The sequence below is a fragment of the Equus asinus genome, chromosome 4 (assembly GCF_041296235.1).
Source record: "Equus asinus isolate D_3611 breed Donkey chromosome 4, EquAss-T2T_v2, whole genome shotgun sequence".
NCBI lineage: Eukaryota > Metazoa > Chordata > Mammalia > Perissodactyla > Equidae > Equus > Equus asinus.
This window is the reverse complement of record NC_091793.1, coordinates 16823000-16837212: the sequence shown is the minus strand read 5'-3', so window position 1 is coordinate 16837212 and position 14213 is coordinate 16823000. Positions and strand designations below refer to the sequence as shown.

The window sequence follows — 14213 nt, the reverse complement described above, 5'->3', positions numbered from 1 at the left end:
TTTCAGATTTCCTCCTAGCTCCCCAGATCCCCACACAGTGCCAGATCTCAGTAAATGTGCCACCAGGGAAAATGGGCTCTGCATCCGAAACTCCTCTGGTTTCCTTGCGACGCTCTCTCACGTGAGCACTCGAATATTTGCTGGCATCTCTTTCCCCGGCGGAGGCTCCCTGCCAGGAGGAGACCAATCCTCAGCCCTCAGAAAAGACAACGGCCAAAGGTGGCCAGCTCACCTCGGGGTCTCCCAGTGCTAATCCAAGCCTCATTGCTTCCACGCCTCTTTGATGCCTTTAGTAAAATGCTTTTTGCAATTTACCCAGCTTTTTCTAACGGATGCTACGGGAACATTGACCTATGATGATCTACTGTCTACTCCAATGTAAACGTAGAAAAAGCATGTCTCTGACAGTTTATCCACATATTTGCTTTCAAAAAATAATCATGCTTGAGTGAAAACACTAAGCACAATTGTCTCTACACCGTGATTTCAAGTGTAAAAATCCTCCACGAACAAGAACGAGAGAAGAACGTGGACAAATGATGCCTAGAGGGTTGGGGTGGTGGGATTGTCCATTTTTCCCTGTGCTTTTGATTTCCTTACTATGTTTAGAACGTGGTTTATAGAATCTTTGAAAATATCGTTTTAGAAATCCAGGCTTGGCGGTGTGGCTCTGCCTGAGGTCTGCTTGCAAGCTGGTGTCCTGGGTTCTGCTGGAGGCCCACGGCCCCTCCGCCCTCCCCGTTCTGAGTCAGCCCACGAGATTCCCTGCTCCTTCATCTTTCTCCTCATGGCGGCTCTTAGAAAGGTTGCGGGGAGTGCACCACGCCGACCCGTTGGAGCCTCCTGTCCATTTTCTGCTTAAGTGGCTCAAGCTCTGGACTTGGAGCCAGGAGAGGTGGGGAGAGGAGAGCACGGCGCCTAGCATCACACTGGCCGCAAGCCGCTGGCCTCTCTGAGCCCCAGTTCTCCACTTGCAGAGTGGCCACAATATTCTTGTCTTAAGGGTTGTCTGAGGACTCAGGGCTGTGCCGCATGTGGCTTGCCAGAGCTTGGCTAAGTCTGCGTTTGAGCAGACGGCGTCCACGGACGTGAGCAGATGGCAGCTGCAGAGTCAGGCCGCTGGTGGAGGGACTCACGCAGGGCCCAGGGCACGCTGGGCTGATCTGATTAGACACATTCACAAGCCAGGCCTGTCCATTCACTCCCCACGCTTACACAGGCCACCAACTGTGGGTGAATGCAGGACAAGTGTGCGCTTTCTCCAGGCAAGCCCTGAGCTGGGGTCCCTGAGACGGACAAAGGGCAGCCCCACTGCAAGGTGGAGAGGTGGGCAGAGAGTCAAGGCTAGTCCAGGCTGGAGAGTGCGAGACCCAGGGGAGAAGGACCCGCGGAGACCTGGAGGAGGGCCGAGAGGAGAGAGGTGTGCGTCCCAACATGTCCCAACGGACCACCCAACCTGCGCTCAACGTCAACCCCCAAATCCCAGCGGGAGTTGAAGGCGTTTGGTGGTCTGAAACACGAGAGCACATAACATACGGTCATAGATGAAGTCAGCCTCATAAACTGTGAAATCCAAGACGCAGGCTGACTTTTTCCCATGTCAGGGTAAACGCCGCACATTTTATATTAAGACTGAAACTAAAACCAAAGGTAAAGTCGGAGCCCCTTTCAGTGGAGAGAAGCACCACCCTGTATCAGACGTGCCTCTCAGCTCGGGAGCTACTGTCTGTGATCAGGGCGGGTCGGGGCGGGGGGCAATGCGGAGATGTCAGGACACCGATTCTGAGAGTTGGGGACACTTGAGGTACCTTCTGAAGGCTGAGAATGGATTTGCTAGAAGTGGGAGGGCCCGCCAGGTGAGGAAATGGCAGCCACAGGCAAAGAAAGGATGTTCCATGTCTGATGGACACTCCGTCCCCCACAGCGTGAGCTCCATAAGGCCAGGTTTTGTCTGGGTCACCTCTGCACCTAGCATAGCGTCTGGCCCAGAGGAGACGCTCAGTAGAATGCTAGTTGAGTGGGTGGATGAATGAACAATTTGCTGGGTATGCAGAGAGAAGAGGCTGAAGATGCCTGAAGAAAACAGGCAGGGCAGAGTGTCCCGGGGGCCTCATGTGGCAGTCTGAGGTCCTGGATGTGGTCCTGCAGACAGAGGGGAGCCAGCAGAGATGCAGCAAGATCCCTTTGCTATTGCCCAACTGTCCCAGGCACTGTGGGAGGGAGGGGCAGGCGCGGGGCTGGCTGGACCGTGGGTAGTGCCACGGCTACAGCCACAAACATTGCAGCCCTCCAGGACAGCCCAGGGGCTTGGCCCGGTGTCTTGCTGTAAACCTTGTGGTGGATGCATGGCTCTCTGGGCCACACATGGCCACACGGGGAGAGGAAGCAGGAAACACTCCTGAGCAAAGCCAAGTGGCTGGAAGGAAGGCGAGGGGCGAGCCCGGGCAGAAGAAGCCAGGCCCAGCAGACAAGTGCGAGACATCAAGAGAAGGCCACCTTGTGCCCTGGGCAGTGTGCACCTGGGTGCAGGGGGACACTGAACCCCCAGTGCCTCCCACTGTAAAACACCACCTCCCTACACACAGGTTCTAGGAGAAGCAAACGAGCTGATGATGTGCTGACACGTGGCGCCGTGCCTGGCCCACGGTCAGGGCTCCATGAAGACGTACTGGGCCAGAGCTAAAAACAACGATGGCGACGCCAGGCCCAGCTCGAGGGGCCAAGGCTGCTCTCCAAACCTCTGCTGTTCTCTCTGCCTCGGGCGCCGCTCCCCTCCCACCTCTGCCCACGACAGAGCTCCTCATCCTCTTCCCAGCTCACGTTGCAGGATCTCCACCAAGTCTTCCAAGGTCAGCTCTCGCCCTACAACCTCCCCGACCCTCCCCCCCCAACACTGTCACAGCTTACACTTATCAGATTCCCTGTGCTAAGCACAGGTCTAGAAGCTTCACATACATTATTCAATTTAATCCTTCCAGTACCGGTGTGAGGGCGGTGACAAAATAAAGATGCCACTGAAGCTCAGAGCAAGTGAATGACTTGCCTAAGTTCATCCAGCCAGTGAGAGGGAAAGGCAGCATTTACGAGGACAAAGCTTGCCCTTAGCCATCAGGAGACATTGCCGGGCGTGAGACAGGTGGCTGTGGTCTCTAATGTAGTCTCTTGGCGCTCCACACGTACAGGGGAATCCTGATCATTTCCTTTGCAGTTTACTGTATATGCTTGTCTCCATCCCAGAGGAAGGGAGCTGAGTTTCTCGAGAGCCAGGCTCACACCCCACCTGCCCGACGCACCACACGCTCTCCTCTCGTGCTTCCTTCTTCTTTCCCTGCCCACCTGGCAAACTTGTGCTGGGCGACACCAAGAGCCCCCTGCTCCCCACAGCCCACCTCCTCTCGGGGCTCCCACGGTTCTCCCTGATACCGACACGGCTGGTGTAGGTCTCTCCAGACCGTGAGCTCCTCGAGGGACCTGGGCCCGACACCTCCGGGTCTCCAGCACCCAGCACAGGGCCTGGCACAGGTTTGAGCTCAGTGTTTGTGGGGCAAATTAAGCCAATCCGACGTGAATTGATTCTGCAGTGGCCCTGGAGTTGGAGGGACTGGATTGCACATTGGTTTTGCTACTTAATTACCGTGTAATCTCAGGCAGGTCCCTTTCCCCATCTGAGCCTTGGTTTTCACATCTGTAGAATGGGGGAAATTTGAGGCAAAGAGAGATGAAAGCAGTTAGTCCACTCCGAGTTGCTGCCTGGTTGTGAAGAGGCATGGTGGTGGTCGCCAAGCCCAGTTCCAGGGAAGGCTGGTGGGCCTGCTCCTTGCTAAGCCACGCAGGCACCTTGTAGGGCTCCCAGGTACATAGATTGTCCTAAAGCATGAGTCAGGACAAAAGATTGTTGAGTTCCTTCTAGAGCACAATCTACAGAGACCCCCTGAGCCGACCGTTTAGCTTAGCACGTTTGTTTTGGTTGCAGAGACCCCAGTGGCGCCCCCACACACGCAGCTGGAACCCATGAGGAAACTTCAGGCCTTTAATTGGAACCATTTGTCCTTCCAGCAAACGGCAGGTGGCTGGGCCAACTTAGAAAGAGAAGCTTATTAGAGCCGTATGTGCCCTTTGACCCATTCATCTGACTTCTGGGAATCTGTCCTAAAGAAATAATCCCAAATATGGAAAGGCTCATGAGCAAATAAACGGTCTTTGCAGTATTTCTTATAACAGCAAAGAAACTGGAATCGACCCGAACATACAATAAGAGTACGAGTTGACAATGTTTCGCCGACTTCCGATGTTTACTGCCCACCGAGAAGGCACAGCCACGGAGGCTTTGCAGCAACACAGAGCGTGTTTATGGTAGAAGGTAAATTAAAGAAACCAGCTTACAAAACTATGTACCCTCAAACGAGCTACGTAAACTATGCATATAAAATACTGGAAATAAATACACCACAATTCTAGTTGTGTCAAGAGGATGGGATTGTGAGTAATTTTCTTCTCCATCTTCTCAACTTTCTGCAATGTGGTTATCGTTAAAAGTATATTGTAAACCTAAAAATTCAAAACAAAGAAACAATGGCTGGCTTTCCCGGGGCAGAGAGAGAACTCCTGACTGTCAAAACTAGTCCTGCAGGATCGCTGGGACGGCCTAGTTTAGATTTTTTTTTCTTTAATGAAAAAGTAATACACGTAGAAGGCAGAAAATATTCAGTGCAGTAAGATCTACAAACACCACTATCTTAATGAAGCTGCCTTTGTCTTCTAATATTTCTCCATATTTACATATATTTTAACAAAGCCTAATATATATATAATTTTAACTTCTGCTTTCACCTTTATTTTGTTTAAAAAATGAGTACCTCTGTTGCAACAGTCTTTATATTTATAAATTTAAAGAGTTACATGATATTCCACAAAATATTCCATATATTTACTTAACTATTCCTCTATATTAGCCGCTACTTATTCTGTTTCCATTTATGTTTGTGTTTCTATTATAAACCTCATGGCAATAAATATAATTGTACATAATGTACATATAGCTGTATATGATGGATATGTACAATCTTATAGCTTTCCTTTTATATCTGCAATAACAAACTAGAAAACATGAAGGAAAAAATATTCCATTCGGAATGACAATAAAAAATATAAAGTGCTTAGAACTAAAGAAGCAAGATGCAAGATCTGTACTTCAAAAAACTTCAGGGGCCGGCCCAGTGGCTCAGCGGTTAAGTTCGCACATTCCCCTTCAGTGGCCCGGGGTTCGCCGGTTCAGATCCCAGATGTGGACATGGCACCGCTTGTCATGCCATGCTGTGGTAGGCGTCCCACATATAAAGTAGAGGAAGAAGGGCACGGATGTTAGCTCAGGGCCAGGCTTCCTCAGCAAGAAGAGGATTGGCAGCAGTTAGCTCAGGGCTAATCTTCCTCAAGGAAAAAAAAATTTAAAAATGAAAAAAATAAAAAACTTCAAAGTTTTAATAAAGCGTACAGTTCTCAAAGAAGAGGGAGTCATGGGTTGGGCATAATTCTCCAAAGCCCAGTATATCACACCCCTTGGCTGCCCAGTACCCTCAGATACCCTTTCTCTCTGTGTCCAAACTGGCTTTTGCTCAACTCAACCCAACTATCTCACATACACCCACAAGCTTTAACTTCCCCCATCATCGGGGACCAAAGTCGTGCTCAATATCACAGCCAGATGCAGTGGAATCAGGGCCACTGTTCTCAGTGTCCCCCATCTCTAGGGGAACATCCTTTCCTCCTCTAATTCTGTAGCAATCCCAGTGTCAATCAGGACTCTTAGTTGCGAGCAATGGAAACCAACCCCAGCAGACGTAAATTGAAAGAAATGTATTGAAATGGTATTGGGCAGCCTGCACAATTATCAGGAGTACTGCAGACCAAACCTAAAAGCTAGGCTGGACCAAGGACATCTGGAATAAAGCCAGGGCCACTGCCAAATTCAGGCCACAAAACCAGTCAGGTGATGTCACTGTCACCTGCCACTGTGCCACTCAACACCAGATGCCACAGCTTGCTCTGCTGCCAGCGCTGACCCCAGAAATTCCATGTTCTGGCTGCTGCTGCTTCTCACTGCCAACAAGGTGGATTCACCACCAACCCCGCTCCTCTCCATCACCAGCTCCCTCTGCAAAGGCTGGGGCGGTTCCGTGGGATTGGCTCGCCTCCGTCACCGCCAGCACCCGGGCTGTAGGGGAGGCTGATGTGGGAGAAGTGAGAGTTTAGTGTCTGCAGTGGAAGAAAGCAGTGGCTCCTGGTGCTGCTCTTACGTGAGAAATTCCTCAAACAAGGGATGGGTATCCATCAGAATCCCATTCGCTATTCTGCAACCTGGACTATTCGACATTTGAATATTGCCATTCCTAAGCAATACCTCAGGCTAACAGAAAGAGAAATGCACACTTGTCCTGGAACATACAAAAACCCAAGCAACAGTCTATCCCATTCTCCACTGCTGGGCCCAGGCTGGGGGCGGGGCCAGGGGCCGTGCTGGCAGTTCTTCCAGAACCTGATCAGAGTTCCCTCTTTTTGTCAAAACAAAATGACACTTGCTTCAACCATGTAGTGGCGGCTGCTGCTTCTTTTCTTTTTGGACCACAAGCTCCAATGCCTTCAATCTTTTCGACAATCACTTTTTCCAGTTCCACTGAACTACTCTAAGGACAGCCAGATATCGTGCCCCCCCCGCCCCACCAACCCCCCTTCCCCACGTCAGGATCTCATGACTTTTCTGTTTTCTGGACTTTTCTTTCCGTGGCACAGGAGCTTCAGTCTTCAAAGCAGAGCACATCTCCTCAAGAACTACGTCTTAACGTAAAAACAAATGATGGTGGTTTTATTTGAATTTGCCCTGGTAATTCTTCTTCAGATCCATAGAGCGTTCTGAGGTTCTAGGACGCCCTGGAGTGTTGCGTGCTCCCCGCCCCCTTCCTTCCCCGGTTCGAATGCCCATTTACAATATGCCAGACCACAGACACATAACGCCTCTTCCTCAGCCCTCTCTTTCTGACTGTAGGAGCCCGCTAGAGCTGCGTCACAAAGGACCACAGACCCCAGGGGCTTAAACAGCAGAAACTTAGTTCCTCACAGTCCTGGAAGCTGGAAGTTCAAGGTCAAGGTGTCGGCAGAGTTGGTGCCTTCTGAGGCCTCCCTCCTTGGCTTGGAGATGGCGTCTTCTCCCTGGGTCCTCACATGCTCGTCCCTCTATGTGTGTCTGTGTCCTCATCTTCTCTTCTTATAAGGACCCCAGTCCTATTGGATTGGGGACCACCCCAATGACCTCATTTTACCTTAGTCACCTCTTCAAAGGCCCTGTCTCCAAATACAGTCACATTCTGAGGTCCTGGGGGTGGGACCTCAACGTATGGACTTTGGTGGAACACATTCAGCCCATAACACTAGCCAGCCACCTGCCACTGTGCTGGGTAGGGACTGTGGGGTGGCGATAAACGTGTGAGCTCAGGACTCAGGCGTGCCTGAGTGAAGCTGGCAGGTTCCTCTAGGATCCCGCTTCCCCTGCCGTGGAACAAGGTCCACACAGTGGGGAGGGCAGCCCTTCCTCACCGGCTGGCTGTGCATGCGAAATGAGATCAAAGGCCAGAGGCATGCGAGGGCACTGGACACGTGGAAATCAACATCTTCAGATGTCATAGGGGAGACAGAATAATGAGATGGGCCCCCAGTCAGGGACTTCCCTGGTCACCACCTGCCCTGAGGACATGGGCTTGTCGCTAGATGTGGAGGAGCCCCGTAAAGGCAAGGAGGGTGTCCGAGGTGCCCAGTATGGGTCACTCCATGCTCGTGTACTGTGAGAATGAACATGGCATTCAGGAGAGGCTTCATTTCGTGCCATGCTGCGTGGGAGGCACAGGGTCAAGAGCGCCAGAGTTTGGGAGAGATGTCTGCTGGAGGACTGGGGGAGCCCAGTGGGTCCCTATATTTTGTGTATGTGGCATAATTTGGAATCTCTAATTTTCGGCAGCCTAGGTGAAGGGACAGAATTCTTTTCACATTTGTCACACTAGTCACACGATTGCCCCTAGGACCTTCCTAGTGAGGAAAAGGCCCTAGTGCAGGAGTGGAGAGGGGACGTGAGTGGGCCCAGGAGGGAGGAGCTTGGATCACAGCACCAGGCCAGCTCCCTGGCCAGCAGAGGGCAGTGCCCGGGAGTCACACTGGGCACCAGGGACTCACTGGGGTTTTGGGGCCAGCTGTGCCACTCCCTAAGCTGCCGTCTCCTCAGCTGTAATATGGAAGGGGAAAGCCCACGTCAGCAGTGGTGGCGATGCACAGCGTGACTCAAAGCCAGCGTTTCTCATCGTGCTGCACTGCTATGCTAGGAACACGGCTTTCTCCATCCACGCACTCAACAAGGATTTATCATGCACCAGAAACGTGCACACACAGTCCTTGTCCTCAGGGAGCTCACAGGCTGATGGGCGGAGAGACAACCAATGCTTTAACAAAGAAATAAAGGAGTCTGAAGAAGGGGAAGTGTCACAAAGGGGATGGTATCTTGGCTGAGACCCAAAGGACAGGGAGGAGCCGGCTGAGCAAAGAGGCAGCAAGGTAGAAGAGGGAGTTTGGGTGTTCTAGGAGTCGTGCAAAGGCCCAGGGGCTCCTGCCAGTGAGCAAGGGGTGTGGGGCTGAGAAGCTGCTGGAGGGGTGAGCAGGGGCCACTGCCCTCAGGAAACCACCCAGGTGGATAGCAGCAGCACATGCAAGAACCACAGGAGGCTTGGCCTCCAGAGGCTGGGCAGCATCAAAGCCGTTTGTTTTTGACTTCGGGAAAAACAGTCCATGCGCCCGACAATGATCTTTCAAACAAACGGAGAGCTATTTGTTATCGAGGAGATCAACCAGTTGTTCTGCTTCTCTGAGACGGGAGAAAGCTGGATTGTCACAACAGGACATAACGAATGACTTCCTGCTTGGAGCAGAATCCGAGGGGTGTGTGTCATCTTGCCCTGGCCCCCGGGTGTCAGAGGGTGGGGGGCTTCTCCTTTTCTTAATCCCCCAAATGGAACCTCTCTGAAGACCAGTCCCATCTTTTGCAAGCTACAAACAAATGTGCTGTTCATCAGTTTCTTGACTCTTACATAAGGACCCCCGAAGAAAATGGACAGAACTTAGCGCCACAAAGAACCTTTTCTCTCCTGACAAAATGGGAGGCTTTCTTGGGTCAGAAAACAAGAACTACATGAGTGATTATAATTTGATTGTTACTCTGGTTGCCAAGAAACTCAAGGTCAAGTTTAGGTGTAGTAATTATATCACTCCAGGCTTCTGGTACAATTAATCCTGTCTCAATTGTTTCCTGAAAAAAAAATTAAAAATAGCAAAATTTAGTCAAACAAAATTTAGGAAAGCATCCATTTTCATTCAGTTCCCTTTTGATCTTCAGCTACATGAAGACAGCTTCTACACAGCTGCAATTCCCGTGTGGACCTGTAAGCTCACACTCAACTTGGTTTTCTATTTTTTTTTTCATAATAGTAGTTCGCAAAGATCATATTTCTGCTTAGATATCCTATTCAGCCTCTTCAACAACAGCACGATATTCCCCTGAGTCACTGAACGTTGATACAGGTCATCCCGTCGTCCATACCGTGAATAGGCTACTGTTGGGCATGGCATGCTTTTCTAGATTTTCACTGTAATAAATAATTCTGCTATTACCAGAATAAATCAGTACAGCCTAGGAAAGATGTCACAAAAGGAGGAATAAAAACGGCTAATAAGCACATGAAAAATATTCAACCTCTATGATGATTAAAGACATACACTGAAACAAGAAGATGCCTGTTTCTTTTGCCTATGGACGTAGCCCAGATTAGACAAAGATGGTACTCAATGCCGGAGAGGAGGAGAGACGTGCTGCCCGGCTCATGTCTCTCCCCAGGGATGCGAATCAGTCCTTTCCTGGGGGCAGCAAATGCCGTTCTGGTGCATCCGCGCTCGCAGCTGAGCTGAGAGCACCCAGGTCTCATGGCAGCATGATTTAGAACCTCCCCTCCCCACAAACTTAATCGGCTTAAATGCCCACTAACAGGAGAGTGGTTAAGGAAATGTATACACAACTTCCACACTGTTCCCTCACTAGATGCGTAATGCAGATTTCTAATAAGATGGGGAAACGTTTGTGCTATAACGTTCAGTGAAACGCACAGCTACTCTCAGACAAGCCGGGGGCCTGGGCGTCAGATGGCCTGGATTCAAATGCCAGAGCTGCCACTCACTAGCCACGAGGATCTGACCCATGACCTCACCTATCTGAGCCTTGATTTCCTCATCTGCAGAACGAGAGTACTGGAGCCTCCAAGAGCTGTCGTGAGTATTAAGGAAACAGTGTGCGGGCACAGGCTACCTGGGCACGCACTCCACCTTCTCTTTCCTCTAACCTATTCTCAAAAGGCACCAGTAACCTCCCTGGGCTGCCCAGGGTCTCTGGTGCCTCCACGCCTTTGCAGATGCTATTCCCTCAGCCCAGGAAACTCTTCTGCTTATCTTTCAAGGGCCAGTCCCATGTCACCTCTTCTGGGGGCCCTCCTTAACCTGGGAGGCAGTTAGCAAGCACCTCCTTTCCTGAGCTTTTCTGGGCTCTCTGCAAACCTCAAACTTGCCAGGCATCCTGTGGGAAGATTTTGTTTCTTAATTTGTTTTCGAGGAAGATTAGCCCTGAGCTAACTGCTGCCAATCCTCCTCTTTTTGCTGAGGAAGACTGGTCCTGAGCTAACATCCATGCCCATCTTCCTCTACTTTATATGCGGGATGCCTACCACAGCATGGTGTGCCAAGCAGTGCCATGTCTGCACCCGGGATCTGAACCGGTGAACCCTGGGCTGCCGAAGTGGAACATGTGCACTTAACTGCTGTGCCACCTGGCTGACCCCTAAGTTTTTTGTCTTTGATTTTTGTATCTAGCATTCATTCAGAAAATGGCACTTATCGTAAGTGGATAGCTTAATACATTTTCACAAACTGAATCCAACTTTGTAACCACTATGCAGACTAAAAATCAGATCATAACAGCCCCTGAGAAAGCGTCTGTGTACTCCGCCCCCCCATGTCCCCCTCCCCCGGTCACTAATCCACCTCAAGGGTCATCACAGTCCAGACTTCTATTCTAACTTGTTCTTGTCCTTCATATGGACAGAATCACGCAGTTGGCATTCTTTACTGTCTGGCTCTATTGTCACGTTGTGTCTGTGACAGCCATCCTGGCAGCTGCATGAATTGTGGAGCACTCACTTTTCAGAGCTGTGTAGTGCTCCAAGGTGTGACTACCCAGCAGTGTCTCCATTCTACTGTTGGTGAGGTTGGGCAGTTCCAGCTGGCAGCTCTCGTCAACAGTGCTGCTATGAACACTCCGGTACCGAGTCTCTCTCCTTCGGTGTGTGCATGCACATGTACGCGGTTCTGCTGGGTGTCAACCTGGGAGTGCAATTGCTGGGTTGGGATCCACACATTCAGTAAATGGTGTTCCTATGGGTCTTATTCAGCATCTTCACCTGCATTCGTTTGGTTTTCAGTTTTTCAATAAATCCTTTGATGGTTCCAACAGACTAATGCATCCTCAAGCACCGCTGACTGGTTGCAGTCATGAACTCCTACACAAAGAAGTGGCTCTTACAAACCCAGCTCGAAGGCTGCTTCCTGTCCGGCAAAACGAACCTCTCCCGGGCTCGTCACATTCCACAGGTGTTGGGATGTCGGCTCGAGTCTGCATCCCTGCCCGGACGGACGGGCAGTCCCCTGAGGGCACAGCCAGGTGACGGCCTGGAGCACGCCTGCCTGGGGTCGGCCACCGACCTGCGGAGCCCGGGCAACCCGCGCGCGCAGGGCGGCGGAAGGCGGGAAACCAGCAGGGAGTGGGTGCGGGGCTTTGCCTGCGTGGCCGCGTCCTGCAGGGAGGCCCCGAGAGGACACCGCCCTTATTCCCCCAAAAGGCGCCTCCGACCCTCGGGGACGCCCCGCTGCCTGAGTTCGGGCCCCCGCCCGTTCCGCGGAGACGGGCGGAGCTAACCTTTGGTACCCAGCCCGCCGCGCGCCGGCGCTGGGGACGGGATCAGTTTTCACTCGCGCGGGCGGGGGAGATGAGGGGTGGTCGCGGGGGGCTGCCTCCCGCCCGAATGCGCCCCCCTTCTCTGGCCCCCACCCGGGAGAAGTTTGGGGTCCCCGCTCCCACCCCCTAGCCGTGGGCCGCGCGCCCCTCGGGGCCGGGGTGCCGGGAGGGAGGGGGCGCCAGCTGTCCCGACGGGGGGCGGCCCGGAGAGAGGGGACGGGCGCCCGCGGCCCCGCCTCCACCGCGCCCTCCCCCGCGCCCTCCTCCGGGGCGGGATAATTGAACCGCGTGGCCGGGGCCGAGCGTTGGCCGCGGAGGCTCGGCCGGAGCGTGGAGCCCGCGCTGCCCGCCCGCCAGCCCGTCAGCCCGCCAGCCCGCGCCTTTGTCCGCCCGCCGCCCGCCGGCCCCATGGAGCGCGCCCCGCCGTCGCCCCGGCTCCCGCTGCCGCTGCTGCTGCTCGGCGGCCTCTCGCTGCTGGCGGCCCGAGGTAGGGGCGCGGGGGGCGGGCCGGGAGGGAGGGGGTGCCCCGAGTCCCCGGCCCCCTCTGTAGGGTCTCCCCCGACCGCCCAGCCCAGCGCTCCCTGGGAGTTCTGGAGCGCTGGGCACTCGGGAGCCCGCGCGCCGCCCCGGCCCGGCCCCGGCGACGATCCCTCCCCCTCACCCCACTCCTAGCTCCGGTCCTCATCCCCTCGCTGGCTTGGAGGCTGGTTTTAAAGACGGGATCCCCCTCAAACACACCCCGCTGCAGGCCCACTCACACCCATGCTGTCCATCCTAGGCCTACCCAAGTTGGGGGGGGGGCGGTGGCCGAGCCCCCTGGCGCCGTGCTCTTTGCACGGGGGGCGCCGCTGGCACACCCGGTCTCACTGCCCACCTCCAACCCTAGAGAGGGGCTGTGGTACCCAGCTTGCTGATGAGAAAACTGAGACTGAGAGGTGGGGAGCAGTAATTTGCCCAGGAGACAAAACCAGTCAAGGAGTAGAGGGTGGACACGAAGAAAGCAGAAAGGAAAGGAACAGTCTGGAGATTTTCAGGCAGATGGTGTGTGGGGAAACCCCTGCCTGCCCTCCTGGGACACAGAGGGCCGTGAGGCAGAGGTTCTGCCAGGCGCCATACTTAGCTGGGGCTGGAAACAGGCCACTTCAAAACCCACCAGCCCTGCAGCTAGGGGGCCGGAGTCCCCACTAGCGGACCCATGAGCCAGAGCGCCCAGCCCCGGGGCTGACAGCGCCTGGCCGGCCAGCACTCAGCTGCACCCTTCTTTCTCCCCTAATCCTCAAGCCCTTGCTCCCCGGGGGTGACACCGGGTGCTGCCGATCAGAGCAGCTGCGGGTGAGCAGAGCGCTGACCTCTGATCTCTCTGCTGACCCGAGGCTCGTCAGTCATTAGCCAGGCCCGCCCTCTGGGAGGCTTTGTTCCTCCTGTGACCAGGCGCAGACCAGAGCCCCGGCCACCCTCGGATCCCAGATTCTTTATCTCTGGCTTAGCTGAGTTTCTTTTTAAACTCTCCAGTGACCACCCTCCTTCTTGGTCAAAAGGTCACTTGTCTCAGCTCAAACGTGCTGGGAGATTCAGGGAGGGGCTGTTGGGGGGGGGAGAGCTGTGCAGAGGTTTCTCAGCTCACTTGCTGGCTGCAGCAGACCTTCGTGGGGCTCTGGGTGTTGCCACCACCGGCTCTGTCCTGGGCACGTCCCGGGGATGTCTGGTGGGGCGAGGCTCAGGGCTCAGTGTTGGCGGAAGAGCCGTCCCAGCCCCCTGGGCTCACAGGAGGCTTTTAGAGGAGATGGTGCTTGGGCAGGACCTGGTCAGCCGGGCAAGGAGCAAAGGCATTCAGGTGACCGCTGGCTGGAGTGAAGGCCCAGAGGGGGCTCAGATTGGGGGCCACACAAGACTCTTGTTGGAAATGGAAGGGGCCCCTGAGAGGCCTGTATTTTACAGATAAGGACTCTGAGGCCCAGAGAGAGGGCATAGTTGACCTCTCCTGAGCCCCACCCCAGACCCTCCATCATTGTTCTTGTCTGCCTTCTGTGTGAGGACGTTTGCCCGCGGCCTGGCAGCGCCCGACTTTGAAGGAACACGCAGGACTGGCTGGGCTGGAGAGCCGCACAGCCGCCCTTCTCCAGAG

General features: G+C 53.8%; 1 protein-coding gene across 4 annotated transcripts in view; it reads left to right on the top strand.

The window, feature by feature from the left end:
* The first annotated feature begins 12355 nt into the window (after positions 1-12355).
* Positions 12356-14213, top strand: part of FBLN1 (fibulin 1) — an 84897-nt gene continuing 83039 nt past the window's right edge. For 3 of the 4 annotated variants that reach the window (XM_070506722.1, XM_014864450.3, XM_070506724.1), the window contains exon 1: positions 12358-12575. In XM_070506722.1, the coding sequence (XP_070362823.1) occupies positions 12497-12575 (79 nt within the window). In that variant the 5' untranslated portion in view covers positions 12358-12496. Of the gene's footprint in view, positions 12576-14213 lie in introns of all 4 variants that reach the window. The other variant, XM_070506723.1, reaches the window with a different exon arrangement.